The following is a 23,840-nucleotide window of genomic DNA, read 5'->3' on the forward strand; positions in this document are numbered from 1 at the left end:
AGAAATGTGTTGACGCTATTTAAATAACAGGAAATAAAATAAGTAAATAAAAATATGACATTCTTTGGAAATGCCGTAAAATACAAGGTTACAGGTGATTTTCAGGAAATGCTCCTAAAAGAGCAAATATCTAGTCCAGTAGTATTATATATATCATGTAACTTAAGTATGAGTTCTTCTGGCAGTGAAAAAGTTAAAGGGCTCTGATGGGTACATAGACTTAACTACAAGTGTGTAAAGTCTGGCTTGGAGGCCATAATATATACTAGTGCAAGCCTAATGTTTCAGTTTCTTTTATTCTGTCTTTCTTTACAAGTCTTTCCCAGCAAGATTAAAACATAAATAAATGAGAGACTGGTAGAAGAGAGGCAGCAGAGAAAAAGTAAGGTTATAACTGAGGTTATACACTGATGCTCCGGCTGCCAAGTCTGTCTGAAGCGAAAACCACTGTGTGCAGTTTTTGTATGAGATGATCTCTGAAAACGAGTGCGCATTGTGCAGTTTAAAAAAAAGATGCAGCCTGTAGGAGAGAGGTGTAGAGAGTGTCCAAACTTTTTGCAACGAGGGCCAGATTTGGTGAGGTGAAAATGTGTGGGGGCCGACCATTCAGCCTGATATCCATTCAGAGGAATCTAGCTTGCGATCAGGATCATTCACTCCTGGAGATGGATGCGTACACGGAGTTTAGGAAGTGGAGAAGTGGAGTCTGTTTGGATTTATTCTCCGCGCCTCATTTAAACAAAGAATCGCGTAGCATTAATATTTGGGCACATGATTAGTAAAATGATATTCTATACTGCTGCGTGTGCTGAAGGTGTTAGCAATAGACATGTACTAGCACGTAGTGACACACCAATCTCGCATACTTCTTTAGTTTACTGTATTGGCACGTCAGTACGTCTATTGCACCTTCAGCCCTAAAGAAGTATGCAAGAGTGGTGTGTCACATTTTTACTAATCATGTGCCCAAATATTACTGCTACGGCTACACGATTCCTGATTGCACTGTGCTGGAGGGCCACATTATTATTAATTTCATAACAGAGGCTGAGGGCCAGTGTAAATTTGAAAACGTGCCACAATTGGCCCGCGGGCCAGATTTTGGACATGCCTGGTGTAGAGGCAGTCGGCACAGAGACAAAAAGGTTAAGCTTGGCAGCCACAGTAAGAGGATGGAGAAAACAAGCAGTAGGATAACAAAATATAACTTACAGCTAGATTTACTTCTACAGGCCTGGCCAGGTCCAGCCCTCACACTCTGTCTGCTACATGTCTGCCCTCATTCACACTGACTGCATCCAGAGCCAAGGAGCTATTTGTTAATATGGAAGGTAAGGCCGACCAGCCAATAGGCTGTTATTTTATTTGGCGCTCTGGACAATTGGACAGAGCATCTGTCACTCAAAAAGAGCAAGAAAAAAAAATTCCACCATAGCTCCGATACGATAAATCTTTTCATCCCACCCACCAGGATGGAAACTGGCCATTTTAAAAAAGTAATGGGATGCCATCCCTGCCATATCCCATCCCAATTCAAACACTGCTCATATTACCATATTGCTATCCTATTCAATTCAAGCTATGCGAATGAGTGGCACCACTCCCTCTGCGCTGAGCCTTTACAAGGTTATTGCTCCAAGGTTGCACCTTATGGCTTATTTATCTTGCTGTTTTGGGACCATAAATATATTTCTGCCTTAATGATATTGGCTGGTTCTGTGATTGGGACAATATTTGGTGGAATACTCTAATTCCACTTTCCCTTAAAAAGAGGGGTAGGATTTAAAATGGTATATGGTGGGGGGGGGTATAAGCATAGAATCAAGAGATAGGAAGACAAGGAAAGAATAATATAAGGGGGGGCAATATGACAGATACATGGAAGAACTAATGAACTGCGTTTTCCACAAGGTAAGAGAAGAAATTAAGGGGAGATGGGGAAGGAAGGTAAGGGGATAAAGAAAGGAGAAATGAGTCACTGGGCCAATTGGATAGAGAGCATATGAGAACAGTCCTTATATAGGTGTCTATAGTATATATGTGTGGGCTTCAAATCCCCACCCTAAATCCTACACTGTGTGACATAAATCTGGCTGCGGGATACCTGTCCGTGGGATATCCGCCCGTGGGATATTTGGCCACGGAACATCTGCCTTGATACCTGTTTGTTGGATACCTGCCTGTGGGATGTCTGCTGGCTGGATACCTGCCCATGGGTTATTTGCCTGTGGAATACTTGCCTGTAAGATTTCTGCTCATGGGATATCTGCCAGTGGGCTATTTCTTTAGAGCAATCAATGTATAGAATTCCTTGGCTGCCAGTTGGTGGAAGAGACAGTCAGTGTTCCTTTTATTCAGCTTGTACTGTCTGTGCACCCTATAGTCATGTGACCTATAGTTATATGACCCATCCAGCCATGCCATGCTCACCTCAGTCTTGTAACCCTCAACTATGCTAACGCTAGTGCAAATTTGCCAGCGTGACGTCATTTCGTTACTTCACAGATTTACTAACGGGTGCTGACGTAAATTCGCTAGCGAAGTGGACCTACTCTAGCGCTACTTCGCACCCTTACGCCAAATGAAGTTGCGATATGGCGAAGGGACGTACCTACCCTAATTCCCTAACTTGCGCATTTTACTAAACATTACCTCTTGCGCCAGACTTTACTTCGCCAGGTCAGACCAGGCAAAGTTCAATGCAATAGATAGGAGTTTGTCCTATAACCCCCTTTACTACTCACAAACAGCTCCCAACGCTGTCTGTAGCGCGAGCACACAGAATTCCTCCTCTGCAGAACTACAGCTCCCACCACTCTCCATAGCCAGAGCACAATAGAAATCCAGATTTGGAAATCAGGAGCTCTAGAACCTCCTGGTCTAGCTCTCAGGCTGGGGGATGCTGCACCCCAGCCTCAGAGGCCTCCTGCCTCTACATCTTGGCGGCCAGATTCTTACTCCCACTCTGAAATAAAATCAGCAAATCCACACATAAGCACATGGCATCTCCTAGTTATAGAAATGTGGTGCAGCCGCGACACCTTGTGACACCCTCCAGTATCTGCTAGCATGCTGCACAGGGACAAGGCTCAGCCCCTCCCAAGACCCTAGGAGATCCTGTAACTGCACAAACAGGGGATTTCCCACCATGTGGTTCAGATTTTCAGGAACAGAGGGGAATTAACCCTCTGGATCCCTATACAACAAAGGTCAGAATTCCCTGTCCAAAAATCACTGAAAGGGGAATAGAAATGAATAAACTGCCTGGGCATCTGATGGCACACAGTGCCTTTTGTTTTGCCTAAGTCCCATGTTACTGCTGTTTCTAGAAGTGCAAAGTAGCACTTCCACTACAACTTACTGCTGATTGCCACATTTTTTCTGCTGTTTTAAACTGAGACTGCTGGATTCTATCTGTGATTAACCTAAGTGGCACAAGACTGTTGTGTATACACTCACTGCTTTGTGAAGTGATTGTTTCAGTGATTGATCTCAGCCTGAAAGTGCTTTTTATATATATAAACTAATACTATAGCTAATAAAATTGACATTCCAATTTTATCTGTTAAAATCAGAGTGGTTAAAGGGGTGGTTCACCTTTAAGGTAACTTTTATTATGTTATAGAAGGGCCAATTCTAAGCAACTTTTCAGTTGGTTTTCGTTATTTATTTTTTATAGTTATTTACCTTTTTCTTCTGACTACTTGCAGCTTTCAAATGGGCGTCGCTGACTCCCTTCTAAAAAACAAATGCTCTGTAAGGGCCCTTACTCAGAGGCGTTTGAAGCAGGAGTAGATGCACTGAATTCTTTTCAATGTGGCTGTACTCACACAGACGCATGTAAGCACCGAACGCAGGTAAAATGCAAATGCTGCATCCCAACCTGCGTTCGGCGCTTACATGCGCCTGTGTGAGTACAGCCACATTCAGCGCGTCTACTCCTGCGCTCCCCTGTGGCTGAATACATAAAACCAGAAAGCAGGGGAGCACAGCTTCAAACGCCCGTGAGTAAGGGCCCGAAGGCTACAAATGTATTGTTATTGTTACTTTTTATTACTGATCCTTCTATTCAGGCCCTCTCCTATTCATTTTCCAGTCTCTTATTCAAATCAATGCATGGTTGCTAGGGCAATTTGGACCCTAGTTACCAGATTGCTTAAGATGCAAATTGAGCTGCTGAATAAAAAACTAAATAACTCAAAAACCTTCAATAATAGAAAATGAAAGCCAATTGCAAATTTTCTCACAATATCACTCTCTACATCAAACTAAAAGTTATCTGAAAGGTGAACAACCCCTTTAAAGGCTGTTATGGAGCTAAAACTCCCTGCTTTGTAAAATCATTTTTCAGTGATTGAAAATTCTTTTTTACATATGAATTATCACTGTACACAAGGAAAGTGACCTTTTTGTGCTCATTATACAGTTTTTTTCTTATTGAAGTTTTTAATTTTTTAATCTATATGCATTGCTGAATCATTAATTATTTGTGATATTAAGTGTTCTTAATTAATAGACCGGCCAGTCAAAAAGATGTTTTTTTTAAGGTGTAATTTATTGAAATAAATTGTTTACAGAGAACCCAGCATATTATTTTTATTCTTGTTTAAACATCATTGATTGAAGTAGGATTGTTGCTATTGGTTTGTCTGTCTCACTGTATTAATCCTATTGGGAATAGATACCTGTTTGTACTTGCCCTCTCTCTGCACAACTAGCTGCATTATGCTTTATTTAGAGACCCAGCCCCCATTGCAGTCGCATCAGTAAAGCAGCCACAGACTTTAGGAACATTCCTTGGATCCTGGCACCCCTGGTCCTTTATTTAGAGAGAATTCTGCCCCATAGCAGTTTGTATTGATTCTATATAGGTAAATAATTGCACAGTACAGTAAAGGCTATCCAGCACATTACCCACAGCATAAACCCCAATATTCACACCTGTGGTGGGGTTTTCAGTTTCAAGGTGATGTTGGTTTTGGGAGAATAAATGACTCACAGATGGGGAAATGTTTCAGGTTTAAAGGCTTGGGGGTGACTCAAAGTGTAGGGAGGAGGTAGAGTGGGAAGATCCCAAACTGGGAGTAAGAGAGACAACTATTCAGAGAAATTGAAAGTGAAACTTTCTTCTCATCACTCAGACCAGATTTCACTCTGATACCTGTCCCTTTCTTTTCCAGGTACTTGTCCTACCCTGATCGAAGACTGCTCCCTCCAACACTATTCTTTACCCCTGCTGCTTGTTCAGCTCAGTATTGTACCACTCTGAGCAAGAAATAGTTATTGAGCAATAATAATTACCCCAACCTGAACTCAGTACCACCCTGTCACCCTCACTTTTATTGGCATCTTGGTTACCATAATCGCCACTCTCTTTCATTTCCCTCAGTCTTTATTCACAAGGCTCGCTCACCTGCTGATTTCCAGTGTTTAACCAGTCTTGCACCTTTCCTGGGGACCCAGCCTCAGCATGGGAGATAATTCTGCTTACCAGTTTCCTGTAGCCCTGGAGTGGGATCTGGGGGCCGAGAAACTGAAAGAGCTGAAGAACAAGCTGCTTGTGTATTTCCAGAGCAGAAACAAGTCTGATGGAGGGGAGTGTGTGATCAAGGACCCCGACTGCACCCAGGGATATATCCTCATCCACTTCAGCCAAGAAACAGGTAGGATTGGGGGGTACAGGGATACATCCTCGCCCACTTCAGCCAAGAATTAGGTAGGATTGGGGGGTTACAATGATATATCCTCATCCACTTCAGCCAAGAAACAGGTATGATTATGGGGAGGATTGGTGGCCCCATGCAATCTCTGTTTGTTTCTGACCATTAATGCTCTTATCTGCTGGTTGTGACTGAGCTACTAATGTACGAGGGAATGGCTGCATGGTTCCAGATGTCTTATTTCCAAAGAGTGGGTACTGGAAGGCAAGTTCTATGGTGGGCATGCAGGCCCAGACTGATACTTTACTGATACTTTTCTCATGAGAGTTTAGTGCATTAGTAACTACCATTGTGCATGTGTTTTCAAACATTATTAGCTGGGGAATGTCTGGACACTAGAGGTAGTGGGAGGATGAGATACTGTCGGGAGGGTTTCTTTACTATCACTGGGCAGCTCTTTGCATAGTAAAGGTCACTAAATTCAGGGATTTTATAGGCTGCAGTAGGTACTGCTATCCAGGCCTGTCCTTGTGCTCTGCATCCTGTGCTGGGCTTATCCCCGCCCACTGTTCTACCAGCATCAGCTTTGGTCACTTCCTTTAGCAGGGAAACAAGCTGCAGCCTGCTTATTGAATGTTAGAAGTTTTCTTGGGGTAACCTGCCAGTTTAAAGTATATACCTTTATTTCACAGTGCGGAATCGAGTTCTAGGGAAAAGGACTCATGAGCTGCCTTTGTCCAATGGGAAGAGACTGAAGTTTGATGTCAAACTGCCAGATGTCACAATTGTGGCTCTTCCCCCAGTGGTAAGTTGTTATTTGTGTTATTAAAGGGAACACAAATTCCCACCAATCATATAAGTTTAGTATTACTACAACACTGTTCACAAAAGCACTAGGCATAGCTGTATTGACATCATGGTCACGTGATTGACCTAGGTTGGCATAAGCAACTAGAATTGTCAGTGTGTGATGTCACAGTAGTATCTGTACAAATGGGGCTTCTACCCCAGTGTCATTAGTTGGTGGAATTTCATCTCCCTGTTAATGCTTTGTGGGATGATGAACTTTATAATCTAGCCTGAATGGGTAGCTCCAGGATATGGGCAAAATGGGCACTGTGTTTGGTGAATTCACATGGGAAGGTCGAGTCAATAATCTACGGGAAACTATGGACCAGATTCAATTGAGTGAGAAAAAAGTTTATCATGGATAAGATTCAATTTGAGATGCAATAAAACTCAGAAAAACATATCTCTCTGCTTATCAGGTGAAAACTTCAGATGAGAATTTTTTTTCTCCTCAAATTGATTCTACTCCATGAGTTATCACGTGATGAACCTTAAGATGATTTTTTTCTCACTGAGTTGAATCTGGCCCTTTGTGAGAGAGAAGTGACAACAGATTGCTACACAAACCACAAGAAAGAGTTGTGTAGAGTGAAATGTACGTTGGCAGCAGCATAAAGGTGGACGTGGCCTTTTTGACTGGCACCCATGTCGGTACTATGCTGAATCGTGGGGGGCTCTAATATCTGAGATATGTGAGGAACTTGGGGAACAATTGTTGTGGAAATGCCAACTGTTGAGCCAGTTCTGATTACAGCTCCTTATACAGGAGTATGAAATATCCAGTATGGGCTTATACCTTACACGATGAACCCCATCTAGTGATAAATACTGTTTTCATGTTCATCTTGGGATTTCATAAGATTTATGTGGACACTGTGGGTGAGAATAGCAATCTGGGCATTTCCCCCTTTTTGATTATTTATTGCCTTATTCCATGTCTAATTGAAGCACATGTGGGACCGAAACGTCGGTTAACATGTAAAAGTGTGAGAATAAATTGACATGTTTTTTCACCAAACCATACAGAGAGTGCTGATCTTCTATTCATATATATATATATATATATATATATATATATATATATATATATATATACAAAAAACAAGCTGTTCGCACACCAATAGATAGCGGTATACCAGGTGCTGCCACAGTGTCGAATATTTAACAGTCCATAGAGGCCTTTCTCAAAGTGTCTAATGGATTGCATGAATGACTTAAATACAAGAATTGGCGGGAACATAGACAAATTGGAACTGACGTATTATTGCATCACTGAAACGTAACTGCCATAAAAGTGCCACTAATGACCTGCATATATACATGTTAAAAATGCATAGCACATATACAGAAAGCATTTGTTAATAATCTCAATACACAGTGCAGTAATATAATATAGGTGCAGGGTGAACTACGGAAAGTTAAAATATATTCCATATTGATCTTACAACTCCCGATGTTAGAAGAAGCCGGGAGATTTACTCACAGCACTGAGCAATGGGTAGCAGGGGGAGCATTTATTTACTTATTTATTTATTTATTGGTTGATGCACATAGTATGAGATACCTTTAATATTCACATATATTATAGATTTATAGGCCCAATGTACACGTACATCTAGAGATAACTTTGAATGGGTGTGCCTGCGCAGTGGAGATGTCACGGATCCACGACAGGTGTATTAGTAAACACACTATGGTGGGACACACAGGTGGGCGATATTATATTTAGCCATCCCCCATCACATAGGCTGGGCTTGGATTTTATGACCTGAGGATAGGAATAGCTGCAGGGGCCACTAAGTTTAATTTGATGAATATATGAATATCTGCAGGGTGCTATTAGCCGTTAATTGAGTGGTAGTTTTTATACTTGACACATATTTGATACATTAATCAGCATATCAGATGGATAGAACTTCAGAGCAGGCCTGTTATCTTAACTCATTCCTTGATATAAATTTTGTAACATTTTTTGCAACATTGTTTAACGCTGAGATAAAGAAGTGAATACCAGCAAAGGTTACATAATATCGTGTTTTTAGCAATAGTTTGGTTTTATTGTTTAAAAGTTGAGATTATTAACAAATGCTTTCTGTATATGTGCTATGCATTTTTAACATGTATATATGCAGGTCATTAGTGGCACTTTTATGGCAGTTACGTTTCAGTGATGCAATAATACGCCAGTTCCAATTTGTTCCCGCCAATTCTTGTATTTAAGTCATTCATGCAATCCATTAGACACTTTGAGAAAGGCCTCGGAGGAGGCGGAAATGTTAGTCTCGCATTTACAATGAAACTTTTTTTACATTTTATTTAAGACCTGAGAGTGCGGACCTTTTTTGCCGTTTGTATATTGAAGTTTTGGACACTGCACCCAGGCAATTTGAACCATTTATCGAGAGTGCTGGCTACTTCGTGGACTATATATATATATATATATATATATATATATATATATATATATATATATATATATATATATATATATATATTAAAAAAATGTCCAGATAGTACCTGCACTCTTTCCTTTGCTTTACTCCGTGGGTGCTAAGGTCAAAGTAATGTGTATCCTTCAAAATAGACCAGCACACCAAGTTTTCAAGTGTTCAAATTTCCTTTATTGCCATAACACTCGTGCATCCAACGTTTCGGCCAGCATTGGGGCCTTGATAAACACTTGAAAACTTGGTGTGCTGGTCCATTTTGAAGGATATATATAGATATATATATATATATATATATATATATATATATATATATATATATATATATATATATATATATATAGAGTTCACTGGGACAGAGAATAGCCTGGTTATCCAAGTCAGACAATGGGCTCAATATATTCCCTGTATGAGCGTATATACCGAATATTACTTTTTTATCAGATAACAGCTCTGCAATTAATATTATACAAATGAGTCTAATTGGTAATTATCAGTCACTAACTCTGCTCCCATTTATTTATAGGCTGCCCAGCTAATGCCTACTGGACCTGACCCAGGTTAGAAACATGTGCATTGCCCTCTTTATTTAGTACTGCGTGCAGGTTAGTAATTCTCATACAGAGGAACAGTGACCAGCAACTGTGACTGGTTCTCTTGTTTATTATTGTACTGCTCCTATTGGCCACACCCTGCAACTGTGTTTCTTTCATTAAGCTACTTAATAATTTAGGTCTGAAAAGGGTCCAGCAAGTGGTCTTTACTTGCTAGTCTAGCATATAACTCATAATCAGCCCCCAAAATGTATCACTCATTCCCTTAATTTGAATGCCCTTACAGAAAAGAACCCCTTCCTATACTGATGGTTAAATCTTCCTCTTTCCTCCCACCAATGAATCACTCTGATTCAAGAGTCAGACCCAGAGAACAGGAAAGGAAAGACAGGCAGTGACAGCCAATAGCAATTACACATAACTATAAACCCATTGATAATGAGGAATAAAAGGATATTGGGAAGTTTTACAGAACATGCTATTTTTGGGTTTACATCCTGTTTATACTGATCATTTTTGTGTGATTGTGTCCATTTCACCCTCTTTTCACAGGTGGGACTATTAATTAAAAGTCTTTTAATGTTACTGTCATCAAGTCTGTACATAGCCCTGGGGCACATTTACATAGTAACATAGTAAGTAAGGTTGAAAAAAGAAGCACGTCCATCAAGTTCAACCTTTTAGTTTTTTTTTTTTTTATCCATTTACAGGGGAAAAAAACATTTTTTAAAAGCAAACTTCCATGTGACTTACATAATTCCCAGTAAAATTGCCAACTATTTGCAGAATTTTGTGGATAGTGTTCTCCCTTTAACAAATATGCAGTTTTATGGGAATCGTTAGTGTTCATTGGAATTGATGTAACTAAAGGACATATAACCCCCCACACACAAACACAAATTTAATGAGTAAACAGCCTCTTTGAAAGCTTTAGATACCTGTCACTCTGGTTGTTAAAAGATTAACAGTTAGGCTGCAGCGTCCCCTTAAAGGAACAGTAACACCTAAACAATGAAAATGTATTAATGTAAGGGAGATATAATATAGTGCTGTTTTGCCCTGGTAAAACGGGTGTGTTTGCTTCAGAAACTCTATTATAATTTATATAAACAAGCTGCTGTGTAGCCATGGTGGCAGCCATTCAAAGCTGAAAAGGGAGAAAAGGCACAGGAGACACAGCAGATAACAGATAAGCTCTATAGCATTCAGTGGGATTCTTCATAACTTATCTATTATCTACTGTGAACCGTGTGCTTGAATGGCTGCCCCCATAGCCATACAGCAGCTTGTTTATATAAACTATAGTAGAGTTTCTGAAGCAAACACACCAGTTTTATCAGTGCAGGGCAACAGTATATTATATTGCCATTCCATTAAAACACCAATTGTTGGTGTTATTTTTCCTTTAATCACATAGAATTCCTTCTCCTCTTCTAACCTACTATGCCCACTCCCTCAGAAATGTACTTTGACTGTTGGCTAATGAGCATGCTCAGTTCTTCTCAGCTCAGATGACTAAACACACCCTCCAGTCTAGCAGCCAATGAAGAAATAGCATTGCTGGTTCCCATAGAAACTGTAACTGTCTGATCCTATTTTTTTCTCCTAACCACCTCTCCTGAGCTCAGCTTTATCATTACAGAGCTCAATCCCAGCACAACATTTTATCAAAGTTGTGACTGTGTAAACCTGCATTCTGCATTGCATGAACTTTACAGCATACATGTCCTGTTTGCAGATGTCAATGTAACTGATGATGTGTCAGAGGGAAAATGGCCGCCGGATGAAAGCTGCTATTTTTTTAAGAAAATGTGATGGCGCTGGCAAATGGATGGGGTATATGCAGTAGAAATGATGTGGCTTAGGTGGGGAAGATATGCCCAACTTATACACATGGTAGGAAAATGTAAGCTTTACATGTCCTTTAAGAGCTTGATCTTCCACAACCTTCTATCCCTGCAGAGGTGCCTGGACCCTCATATGAAATGAATAATGTACTTCACGCCCCCCAGCTCCATAGAGCCCTAATTAAGAATGTTAGTGACAGTTGCACACAGGAGATGCTGAACCTTTTGGTGGAGACAGTCAGTGCCAAGTGCCAGGGGCAAGATTTCTACATCGAGATGATTCCTGAGATTGGCTCTGCTGTGGTCACTTTCACATGTAACATTGGTGAGTACCAGCACTTTGTGTATCCAGTTGAACTGAGGGTCTCAGTCAGGTGTGGCTTGGGTAACTGTACCTACCTGGAGCTTATGACACAATTCCTGTCTTTATTTCAAGATTTAGTATTCCCTGTCCTTACTTACAATCAGCAGTTTCTGGGACATCTTGTTTGTCATGTGTAACTGCCTGAACCATCACATGGGACAATCAGTCACCTTTGAGATGAAGCCAGTTTGTTATTAAAAGGAGAAACCAGGTGGACTAATAATACCCCCAGTGACACAGTCAAATGGGACTAGAACTAAAGGGGGTTGCTGAAATTGCAAACTGAAAAGAGGCTGAATAAAAAGCTAAATAACCCAAGACCCACAACTAATATAAAATTAAAATAAATTGCAAAATTTTTTTTATACTGCTCCAATGTCTTGTTGGCATCATTGCAATCAATTGGTGACTAATCTATATTTTATATATAAATAAATGCCACTTCCATTCCATTAATATTCTCTTTCAATGATCCACTCTAGACTTGTACTGATCCTGGTGCTAGATATGTGGGTTTTAGATGTCAAAGGGAAATGTCCTCCTATAGCTTGCTACCATCAGTATATACCACCCCCAGCAAACCTAGACAATTTTGTAGGTTCTACTGAAAGTTAGCTACTGGCACCCTGTTGCAAATACTAATGGGAGACTTAAATTTAGTTCTCCCTCTGGAACTGGACCAACAATCCTCAACCTCCTAAAGGCCAGTAGCTGAATGGTATGAGATATACATGGAGATTTCCCACCCAGAAAGCATACTCGTACATTTTCACCTCATTTAAGTCTTCTTTCAGGACTGATATGACCTTGCTGTCTGATTCACGCTTACCAGAGGTGAGCTACTGTACCCTGAGCAGTGTTGTCCAACTGGCCACATGAATGTCTGCCTGCTGTGTAAGCTTTGACTGCCCCCAGCATTGTTTAAACCTCAAATTCAGACTATAAAATCCTGCATTGTTCACACATGTGATCCCTCCTGCATTGTTCACATCTGTGATCCAGACTAAAACTGCCCACATTGTTTACCTGTTCACACTTCAAACAAACTGTTGGAGGGGCACCAGCACTGTGTCACTGTATGTAGCACACAGGATCTGGCTGGGGGGTCCATAACGCTAGTTCCCCCACCGTGAAACCCCCCCCACCGCACAGCACATTTGTTTTTGCTGCAACCTGAAACACGGAGGTCGCAGATTAGTGCAGGGAGCGGGCCCTTGGTTTAACCCTGGTAGCACACCTTAGAGTGGTGCTGATAGGTTTCCCTGTCTCCTGCTCTGTTCTGCCTGTGTGTGGAATACTCAGCCTGCCCTATGCTCCCTGTGTGTGCCATACTCTGTGCAAAATGTTTAACTGATACAAACATCATTGCACATACTGGTATTTTTAAAAAAGAAAAAAGTTTATTTTTTCATAAATAAACTTTTTCTTTTTTTTAAAGATCAGTGTGCCCAATGCCGTTTGTCTCAGTTACTGTATTATATAAATTATATATAAAAATTCAAATAGAAAACAAAATGAAGCAAGAAGGGGTCGGACTTTCAAAGGAAGGGCAATTGGTTGATGAGAGCAGAGAAAAAGTGGAGATTCTGTGTACACAACTGAGGAACAGCTTCCTTTTTAATAAACCTAATTCTAATAATGTAACTTGATGCATGGGTGACTCATGAGAAAATTCAAAAGAGACTTGAACATGTAAAGGTAAACAAAGGTCTACAACAAGATGGTATTCATCCCAGTAGTGACATGTGGGTCAGAAAAGTTGACCCACACCTACTCACACCTGACTTGAACCTGACCAGCACTTCTATTTATAGACACCCTTATTTATTGTAAATAAATCATTTTCTATACAAGTTTCTTGTGTTTCACAGATCTCTTTAACGTCATTGATAAATTCTCCGGAAGCCTAAGGGTAAATCAGATGAAACTCACAGTGCAGCCAATGATGGAAACTAAAAGTATCCGGGCTGAGAATCTGCCTCTTAAAACATCTGATATCGACCTGGTGATTTACTTTGAGTGCCCCAGGAATGGAGGGGGAAGAGTGCAGGAGGTGGTGCTAATATCAGAAGAGGAGGCTGCGCTACTGACATTTTATGATGAAGGAGGTAATGAGATGTAGCTATGTGATATCCCTGTAAACTGATCCATTGGCTCTTGAGTGAAGATACAGATAGTAACAGTGAGTGGGGATACAGGTGTAAGGCTATAGTAAATTGGAGTGGCACCTTTCTCCTAAGCTATGAGCTTTACCATATACTTGATCCGGATGAGACTCTACACTCAGGTGTGCCCTTGCAATCAGGGCTGCTCCTGCCATGAGGCAAGGTGTGAACCTTGTCTCAGGCGGCAGCGAGGTTGCTGGTTACAATGGCTTTAAGAGACGAATTTCCGGAGAGAGCGATATTGTGCTCAATGCACTAGTGATGCTGCCCCCCTTTGACCCACTCCAATGCTGCTTTTTAAGAGTGGAGTGGGAGCTGGGGCAGCATCTGGGGCGCTGACTCAGGCGGCAGCAGCCCCTGCTTTCAATGATGTGTAGGCAGGGTATTGTGCAACTGCAATTAACGGTAGTATGCCAGTGGTTACTTAACCATAGAACTGATTTATTTAACAAAAGTCCACATAGGAGTTATCAGAATAAAGCAGGGACATTGAACATTTGTGGACAGGAATATACTCAAGGCACCAATGGACAGTATATAGCCCTAGGGCAATCAAAGAGGACAAACAGCATGAACAGAGGCACTTCCAGCTTTCAGGCCTTATCCTAAGTGGAACCTCCAAGGATACTCCTCTAGTCCCTGGTTCTAAACACTTAGTCCCTACTTTTAGGCAATGATTATTTGGAAATCTAATCACACTCACACTCCTTGGTGGAGCCTGTGTTGCTTGGCTAAATAGCCTAATCTAACTATCACTCCTAGAGTGATCTATTAAAACGAGTAACCTTCCACTTACTAGACATTTCCTGTCTGGGTTCCACGTTTGACTCCCTTCCCTTAGGGAGGTCTCTGGCAAAGAGCCCTTAGAACTACATGGCTTCCAAATATATATAATTTCACACTGTCATCTTGTGGCTAAACTCTAAAGGTTGTGATATGAACCAGGAAGAGTAGACTGTCCCCTCCATAAAGTAAGGTGCCCTTTAGTGGCCAAATTGTAGGGGTCTGCGCAATAAAAGGAGAAACTATTTACATGCCCTACATAGGTACTACTTATGCATGTATCTTTGGGTAATCTGATTGCGACCTCAGTAGCGGAAAGGAAGTTGAAGGGGCGCTAAAGGACATCATTTAAGGCACCAGAATCATAATAGGTTAGATTATTTTTTTAGAATTATTTGAAGCAGAATTAATCAGTGAGTCACCAGCTTAGAAACCCTCAGTGAGATCTGCTAAATTGTGAAGTGATATAAAACAGCTCATTTAGGAGTGCAGTAGAGCCATGGATGAGTGGGTTATTCTTGCTAGGGAAGTATAGGAAGGTGTATTGTATTTAGTTAGTACTATGATTACCTGCCTCTACCACAAAATGCATATGGCTCTGTCAGAGATGCTGTCTCTATTTCTGTTTTAATGTTATTCATGTTGCCTTTATAGATTCTTTGAGTGATCACGATTTTGTTGCTTTTGTTTGGATTTTTATTTATAGCTGAGGGTCTGGGGTTGGTGCACTTGGACCACCTTGGATACTCTCTTTATCTTTTACATAATAGTGGTGGGACTGGAATCAACAGACAAAAATGCACCATTTCCTTAGGGTAACGCTATCCAGTTGGGACATCTCCTCTATGAGTCTGTTCAGTAGTGTTCATTTGTCTTTTTTGAACTCAAACAATGGCCCAACGTTGTCATTTCACATGAATCTATGGACATAAACATAATTCAGAAAACACTGTTTTATTTTTCAGTTGTACAGACGATGTTGGGGAAGCAGCATGCGTTTGGAAAGAAGCAGATATCAGTGTATCCATATTATGTGTCCCTGGGTATAACTCTATATGGGGAGAAGGGGCCTTGTGTAACATTACCCAACCCCGTGAAGGTGCAGACTAGTCCATATATACTGGAATTCATACTGGGACATCCACAGATAAGAGAAGACATAGACGAGAAGATGGCAGCTAAGAATTGTGAGATCACATGGCCAGATTTAAACTGCTCCAAGTCCCCCATTAAACTCTCCATTCCTAGCTCCTTATCATCTTATCTCAGGACTATGGCAAAAATTGTACGGACATGGAAGAATCAAGTTTCTACAGAATTCTCCCTTATTATTTCCAGGTTCAAAGTTGCAAAGTACAAAGTAATTCCATCAGCTTGGGAAGCCATCAAAGGAGAAGTCAGCAGCTCCACATATGAGGGAGTTTTGGTCAAACTAGACCTTGCTGAAAAGAAAGTCTTTCTTGCAGGATGGTTGAGTGATGTTAATAAGACAGAGCAGACTCTCAGTAAGCTGTTGCAAAATATTACTAGAGAAGCTGAAAGACAGACCTTGGAGGAAGCAGAACCGATTGACCAGGCTTTATATAAGCTACTGCTTGCAAAAGGATTTGAAGAGACAGTAATGAGAAGATACCCACAGCTGAATATGTCCTACGACAAACTAAGAAAGAGCTTAATGATCTGTGGCTTAAGAGAAGAAATAGATGGCGTTAAATATTCAGTACAAGACATGAAAGGAACATTCAAACAGAAAGCAGTTGTTTTACCTTCTGTTGTTCTTAATTTCCTGAGGCAGGCTGACATGGATGGGTTGTCTTGTCTCCTCATTGAGCATGGAATAAGGGCAATGTTCTACATACACAATAACACACTCATACTGATTGGATGCTCCATAAAGGATCTGTCAGAGGCAGAGGAGAGGCTGAGAAGTGAGTTGCAGTGGAAAGAAGTTTTTATTGATCACCAGATAACCCAGAGTCCTGAGTGGACAAATCTCAAGGTGCATTTGGATCAAACCTTTAACACTGAGAGATACACTCTTAAGGTTTATGACTTGGCCCCAACAGGAAAACCTAGTGTGATACTCTCTGGTCTTGCTCCCAGCATGCAAAGTGCTTACCAACAGATCCATGAGTTTGTGGAGAAGAACTCTCCATTGCAGAAGGAAATTCAAGTCAGGTCAGAAGTAGCCATTAAGTATCTCAAAGAGACAGAAACACAACTTTGCTTAAAAATGAAAAATATCACAGTTAAAATTGAAATGCAGCAACACATGATTTCCTTGCAAGGTCCCAGACCCTGTGTTCAGAAGGCAGAAACCCTTGTACAAACAATGCTGTCTTCACTGCATATCAGAAAGCTGATCATTACAAAGCCAGGGGTGAAGAAGTTGTGCAAGGAAAACACAGACATGTACAGCACTGTTGCCATGCGCAAATTCAGCTGTGTCATACATGTGCAAGAGGATGAGGAAGATGACCAAGATGGGTTTACCACTGCTTTGTATAAGGATGACCTGACTTGTCACAATGGTGATAATGAGGTTAATGCAGCCGTAAAACTGACTACAAAGGAAGGTCTGAACATATCTGTACTCCAAAGGGATATCCAAGATGCCACAGTAAGTCTGCTGGGAGTGGTACTGCAATGCTCTTTCCTATTGAGCTTATGGGAATGATTTCCTATTCTGATTAAAGGGACAGTTACACTTAGGGATGCACCGAATCCAGGATTCGGTTCGGTATTCGACCAGGATTCAGCATTTTTCAGCAGGATTCTAATTCAGTTGAATCCTTGTGCCTTGCCGAATCCAAATCCTAATTTGCATATGAAAATTAGGGACGGGTAGGGAAATCACGGGACTTTTGATCACAAAAGAAGAATTTTTTTCCACTTTTTCCTTTCCTGACCCTAATTTGCATATGCAAATTAGGATTTGGATTCGGTTCGGTATCTTTCACCAAGGATTCGGCTGAATCCCAAATAGTGGATTTGGTGCATCCCTAGTTATACTAGGAAATGTAACTAAAATATTGATTCTGCACATTTTCCATTATATTTAAGGCTCCACTGAATATGATATTCTAGATGGGCCTTGTATAAGCAGCAGATAAAAGATGGGCAAGCACACTGAATTAAGGACTAGGGGCTCATTCACATTCATCATTTGCAGATCAGGAGACAAATAGAACTTTGTATTGTGGGTACAACCCATACTGAAAAGAGCACTCATTTAGGAAATATTTTTACATGGACAGGATACGCATAGTTTTGTGGTGTTACTGGTCATTTAAAAGTAAATTGTATAAAATGTTAGACCTATATAGCTTGCAATCTAAATCATGGTGATTAAGGCATGTAAGGGGGACTACTGAACCTTCATAGGCTTGGAAATTCTTTAAAGACATGTAAAGGCACGTGCAAAGGAATTGCAGTTTAAAAGCACTGCACGGTCTGGTCCAATATTTGGTTTATATATAGATGCACCCTTGTGCGGAGGTGGTATGGACCTAATTTAACCCAGATACCTATGATTCATGATCGGACAGCTATTTGTTAGTTTAATTCTTTAAAGGCATAATGACAGGCTAGTCTGTTGCTATGAACCCGGACCCCCAGCAACCTGAAATCATTAAAACAAAAAAGAAGGAATAAAAAGTAATACAAAACCAGGTAAAGCAAAATTACCATTCACTGGAAAATGCTGAGCAAGAAACCTAGTTACAGAAGTTACCACAGTAAATCAATTAGCCAGAATAAGTTTCATTTTTTTTCACTGTATCACCCACATTATTATGTTTGCAGTCAGATGCCATCGCTAACAGTGTGGGTTCAGCCCTTAATCTCAGTAGGGGAAAGTCCTGCAGAGCCTTGTATAGTCGAGCAGGCCCCAAATTACAGGAACTTCTGAAGAATGTGAGCCAAGGAGCCCTGGTAGTGCCAGGATCTGTGTTCATTACTGACGGCTGCAAACTCAACTGCCAGAAAGTTCTTCATGCCGTGACCCCAGTGTGGGACAATGGAGCAGGCTCTTCTGAGACGGTAATGGTGCAGAAATGACTATTTGTATTAATGTCAAAATGGTGCCCCACTGTGTGGTTTCTGTTGCCTGCTTGAAGGATAGGCTCTAGATGACATCTGCAGTTTCCATAATTTCTCCATGCCTTAAGGTAAGGTCACACTGGGAGATTCGAGGAGATTTAGTCGCCCGGCGACTAATCGGCTCTTCTTTGGGGTGACTAATCTCCCCGAACTGCTTCCCCCTGTCTTCCACCTGCTAGAATGAAAAAACGCCTGCGGCATGGCACTCACGGCGCTTCGTTTTCCGAAGTCGCCCGAATCTCCCTTACCCCAAGTCTGATGTCACCCTTAAAAATAATTCAAAATCCTTTTTTATGATGTTAGTCAAGCAAAATAAACCTTACTTTCACTACTTAAATTATATAAACCTTGTTTCTTTTAGTCTTGGAATTCACAATCACATCAAGCAGGCAGGTTCCATTTTGTGACTAAAAACAAGAAAAAGCAGTAAAACCCCACACTACCTTACTAAAATTAATTGAGATCTAATTATATAAGTGCTTAGTGCGATTATAAACATATGCTTAGTTCTCAATCAATTTAGCACCAACATACAATTAATGGTATTTCAATCGATTGTGTCATATATCAATAATTTAAAAGATTGAGGTGCTCAAGTGCTATAAATCTTTAGATTAAGAAGATTCAATTTTGTGGACACTGTTATTATAGGGATACTGTCATGGGAAAAAAAATCTGTTTTCAAAATGAATCAGTTAATAGTGCTGCTCCAGCAGAATTCTGCACTGAAATCCATTTCTCAAAAGAGCAAACAGATTTTTTTATATTCAGTTTTGAAATCTGACATGGGGCTAGACATTTTGTCAATTTTCCAGCTGCCCCAAGTCATGTGACTTGTGCTCTGATAAACTTCAATCACTCTTTGCTGCTGTACTGCAAGTTAAGGTGGCCATACATGGAGAGATCCGCTCGTTTGGCGATGTCGCCAAATGAGCGGATCTCCCTCCGATATGCCCACCTTGAGGTGGGCAATATCGGGCTGATCTGATCGTGGGCCCTAGGGCCCAACGATCGGATCCTAACGATGCCTAACGGGCGGTCAGATCACGGGACCACATCAACGAATAGATGCGGCCGCGATCCGACGGGATTTTTTGTCCCATTCGATCGAGATCTGGCCGACTTTCGGGCAGATCTCGATCGGTGAAGCCCGTCGGGGGGCCCCATACACGGGCCAATAACATGCAGACACAGTCTGTCGGCAGCTTTTATCGGCCCATGTATGGCCACCTTTAGAGTGATATCACCCCCCTCCCTTTTCCCCCCCAGCAGCCAAACAAAAGAACAATGGGAAGGTAACCAGATAGCAGCTTCCTAACACAAGATAACAGCTGCCTGGTAGATCTAAGAACAATACTCAATAGTAAAAACCCATGTCTCACTGAGACACATTCAGTTACATTGAGAAGGAAAAACAGCAGCCTGCCAGAAAGCATTCCTCTCCTAAAGTGCAGGCACAAGTCACATGACTGGGGGCAGCCCAATTCTTCTGCACTAAAATGGGACTACAGATGACTCACTCACTGCTGTACCCTACACTCACTGCTATTGCTTCCAATGGTAAGCCTAGATATGTGGTTTGATTGCCAGTTAGCAGAGCTGTATTTAGGTCTGGTGCTGCTCTGGGCCTCAGTCCCTCCCCATTCACGCATATGCAGGATAGTGTGCACATACTCCACCACTCACTGTTTTACCATATACCAGTGGTTACCAAACGGCGGAGCTGGCCCCTCTAGGGCAATCAGACTTAGGGGCAGATAGAATAAGATTCAGGAAGGCTGTATTTAGGTCTGGTACTGCCCTAGGCACCAGACCGCAGCCCCTTCACTGATCTCACATATGCAGGAAAATGTGTGTGTGTGCTCCGATCTCAGTTATCTCCCTGCACCCACCCTCTGAATTACTGCTCCCTCACTCACTGCTCTACTCTTGACCCAATCACTGACTCATTCTTCCCTCACTCACTGTATATGTTCTTCCTGTTCCCTCAGTTACTAAGGAAGATTGTTAAATCCTGCCTGGAGTTGTTAGAACAACATCAGCTGAAATCAATATCATTCCCAGCCATTGGCACAGGAAGTTTGGGGTTCCCTAAGGATCTGGTGGCAACTGTAATGTTCAGTGAAGTTTTCCAATTCAGCAGTAACAACAAACCGCAGAGTCTCCAAGAAGTGGCCTTCATTCTTCATCCAAGTGACACCGACACTATCAAGGTAATAGTGACCTGATTTATAACCATATCTATAGACCCATCTGTGGGGAACTGCTGTGCAGAAGTACCCCCTCCCCAGCCGTTCTCTTCAAGGGTTTTTTTTTTACAAGCTAGACCATCCCCGCTGAAGGTATTCTACTGAATAGAACTCTGCACAGGGAAAATTCTCAGCTCTCTATTCTCTTGTATAGGGTTGTCTGGTCCAGGTCTGGACTGAGAATCAAAATAGGCCCTGGCATTTCAGCTACACAGAGGCCCAAAAAGCCCCCACCAGCTCAATAAATAGTGACTGTCTATGGCATCTTACAGCAGCCCCTCTGGCATTTGCCAGAACCCACAGATTGCCAGTCCGGGATTGGTCTAGTCATATTTATAAAAGGCTAAAAATAGAATGGAATCTGTTTTGACCCTTTGATAGCTATAGTCCTAATTATCCTACATGTGAATATATATATTCTATTTACAGGCTTTTACAAGGGAATTTACAAAACACAATGTTCCTGGTTTATCTCCTGTTAAACCCTGTGCATCACCTGCACCTGCCCCAGGTAAGTTGTACCTTTCTTAGTGACTGCTGCTAATGTCAGTAAGAGAGGCAAGCAATAGCTGAATGGTCTGTGACAATGACAGGACAGATTTTGACAGGTACCCCTTTCATTATTCCTTATTATTAATAATAATAATAAGCCTCCAGTATATAGCACGTTACAGAGGTTATCCCTTTGCTTATTTCTGCCTTCCACCTGAAAATTAATGCATGCGCTCAATCCTGTGGGAGGGAGGGGGGTGCCAGAGGACACTGGCCTCCAGGGACCTCAGGGGAAATCCACTTCTGTCTGTGGCTTTAGGGTGCCCATAGACTGACAGATTAAAGCTGCCGAAATCAGTCCTTTAGACCAATTTGGCAGCTTATCTGCCCATGTATAGGGCATTCAGAACGACCTTCCTAATCGATATCAGGCCAAAAACCGGGCAGCTAAGAATTGACAAGTTTGATGTTTCTTGGTGTACGAGGAACGTATCAGCTAGTTAATGCGGTCCTTGTCCCGACGGCACTCATTTACTTCGTTGTAATCCTATCCTCTGATTACCCAATATCGCCCTGCGATTCAGCTGTTTAAACTGGGCCCAATGGGAGAGTCTGGGATCAAGACCGTTTCTCTTCCTCTGACTTTTTACTCTGCTGTGAAGGTTTCTATGGGAAAGTCACAAGCTCAGCACTTGGAGTCCATGAAATGAAGATTGGACCTGTCCTGTACCAAGTTAAACCCGGGGATATAACCAAAGAGACCAGTGATGTCATTGTTAACTCTTCAGATCAAACTTTTTCATTAAAATTAGGTGAGAATTCTTCCCTGTGCTGTTTGTGCCCCTATTGTTCACCCTAATGCCCTGTAGGTCCTTATTGCCCTCCCTCTCTCCCTTGTGTCCAGTGTGCCCCTATTTCCACCTCTCTTTCTTGGCTCTATGTATTGTATCTGTCACTTGTACATGCTGCGCTACACAATATGTTGGTATTGATGTATTTATCTTTAGGGGTCTCCAGAGCTATACTGGAAGCAGCAGGACAAAGTGTTGAGATTGAATGTGCACTATTACGTAAGAAAGGTTTTTTTTAATTTAATATTATGGAAATTCTCTTTTTTAAGCTTTCGTGTTCGACAAAATTGTTTGAAAGGACACAATTCCCATATTTTACATTTTCGCCCTTTCTCTCTAATGGAAATATCAGAACTTATGTTTATAAATGTAATTGCCCTCTTGTTTCCCCCTGAGCTTCTAAAGTATCTCTGACTCATCCTGCAGTTTCAGTTACTTAAAATCCCATTGTTATCTTCTATTATAGTGTCAGATATAGCTGCTGCAGTAAAAAAGGTTACACTAGCCAAATAATATATATGTCACTTATAGTCCTGCTGCATTACATGAACAGGGTCATCAAATACAGGGCTGTAGAACATGGTACATTATATTCACAAGATGAAGAACTTGTGGAAACTGAATTGTCCCTTTTAATTGACTTTCTTTAGGGGCCCAGCCTCACAAAGGGTTTATTGTGACAAAGGGTGGAAGCCTCCAGTGCAAGTGGATCCTCCATGTGGTGGGACCAACTGAACCAATGCAAATAAAGGCCTGTGTTTTAGAGGCTCTGCAGGAGTGTGCAAGGCTGAAGGCCACATCAGTTGCATTTCCAGCTATTGGCACAGGTAAGTGGCACCAATATCTTCTGCCAAGTGCAGTTTGGCTTAAAGAAACTTTATACACCTGGATCCTTCCACTCTCCTATTGTTAAGAGGTTTAGTTTGTTGTGGTATCAGTACCTTCTACTTTTTCACCATTCCAGGTATGGGAGCAGTGCCACCTTCTGATGTGGCTGATGCTATGTTAGAGGCTGTGGAAGACTATGTCAGATCCCGACCAGTCCTGTCACTTCAAGAGATCAAAATAATGATCTTCCAACAACAAATGCTAAATGAGTTCTATGTCACAATGAAACAGAAAGAGGGAAGCAACCCACCTGCTCCACAATCACTCCCGGGCCAAATAACCTGTAAGTAGAAATAAATTACAGGTATGGGTGGTCAGATGGCAGGCTACCAGTGCCAATGGTCCCAGTGGGGCCCAGGTATCCAGGCCGCCGCTGGCTGCCATTAATGGCCTGACGGTTTATCATTAAAACCAAGGTTGAGTATAAATAGTAGAGAAAAAATATGACAGCTGTTATGAAAGAGCTTTATTCCATCAAAAAATAACAACAAGCAAGCTGTGCTCATGCTGTGAGCCAGGGATATGAATTACCCCATTAACATCTTATTTGAATTTTAACAAAAGCTCAACAGGTGCCCGCCCGCACCCGG

General features: G+C 41.5%; 1 protein-coding gene across 2 annotated transcripts in view; it reads left to right on the top strand.

Annotated features, from left to right (window-relative positions):
• Positions 1 to 2,050: 2,050 nt before the first annotated feature.
• Positions 2,051 to 23,840, top strand: part of LOC108701241 (protein mono-ADP-ribosyltransferase PARP14) — a 28,823-nt gene continuing 7,033 nt past the window's right edge. The window contains exons 1-14 of one of the 2 annotated variants that reach the window (XM_041576424.1): positions 2,051 to 2,242; positions 5,181 to 5,663; positions 6,353 to 6,465; positions 9,483 to 9,516; positions 11,473 to 11,682; positions 13,593 to 13,829; positions 15,635 to 17,289; positions 18,474 to 18,710; positions 20,762 to 20,983; positions 21,449 to 21,530; positions 22,174 to 22,323; positions 22,519 to 22,581; positions 23,013 to 23,189; positions 23,327 to 23,533. In XM_041576424.1, the coding sequence (XP_041432358.1) occupies positions 5,471 to 5,663; positions 6,353 to 6,465; positions 9,483 to 9,516; positions 11,473 to 11,682; positions 13,593 to 13,829; positions 15,635 to 17,289; positions 18,474 to 18,710; positions 20,762 to 20,983; positions 21,449 to 21,530; positions 22,174 to 22,323; positions 22,519 to 22,581; positions 23,013 to 23,189; positions 23,327 to 23,533 (3,580 nt within the window). In that variant the 5' untranslated portion in view covers positions 2,051 to 2,242; positions 5,181 to 5,470. Of the gene's footprint in view, positions 2,243 to 4,234; positions 5,664 to 6,352; positions 6,466 to 9,482; positions 9,517 to 11,472; positions 11,683 to 13,592; positions 13,830 to 15,634; positions 17,290 to 18,473; positions 18,711 to 20,761; positions 20,984 to 21,448; positions 21,531 to 22,173; positions 22,324 to 22,518; positions 22,582 to 23,012; positions 23,190 to 23,326; positions 23,534 to 23,840 lie in introns of those variants that run through there. The other variant, XM_018235600.2, reaches the window with a different exon arrangement.

The sequence above is a fragment of the Xenopus laevis genome, chromosome 9_10L, assembly GCF_017654675.1.
Source record: "Xenopus laevis strain J_2021 chromosome 9_10L, Xenopus_laevis_v10.1, whole genome shotgun sequence".
Taxonomy (NCBI): domain Eukaryota; kingdom Metazoa; phylum Chordata; class Amphibia; order Anura; family Pipidae; genus Xenopus; species Xenopus laevis.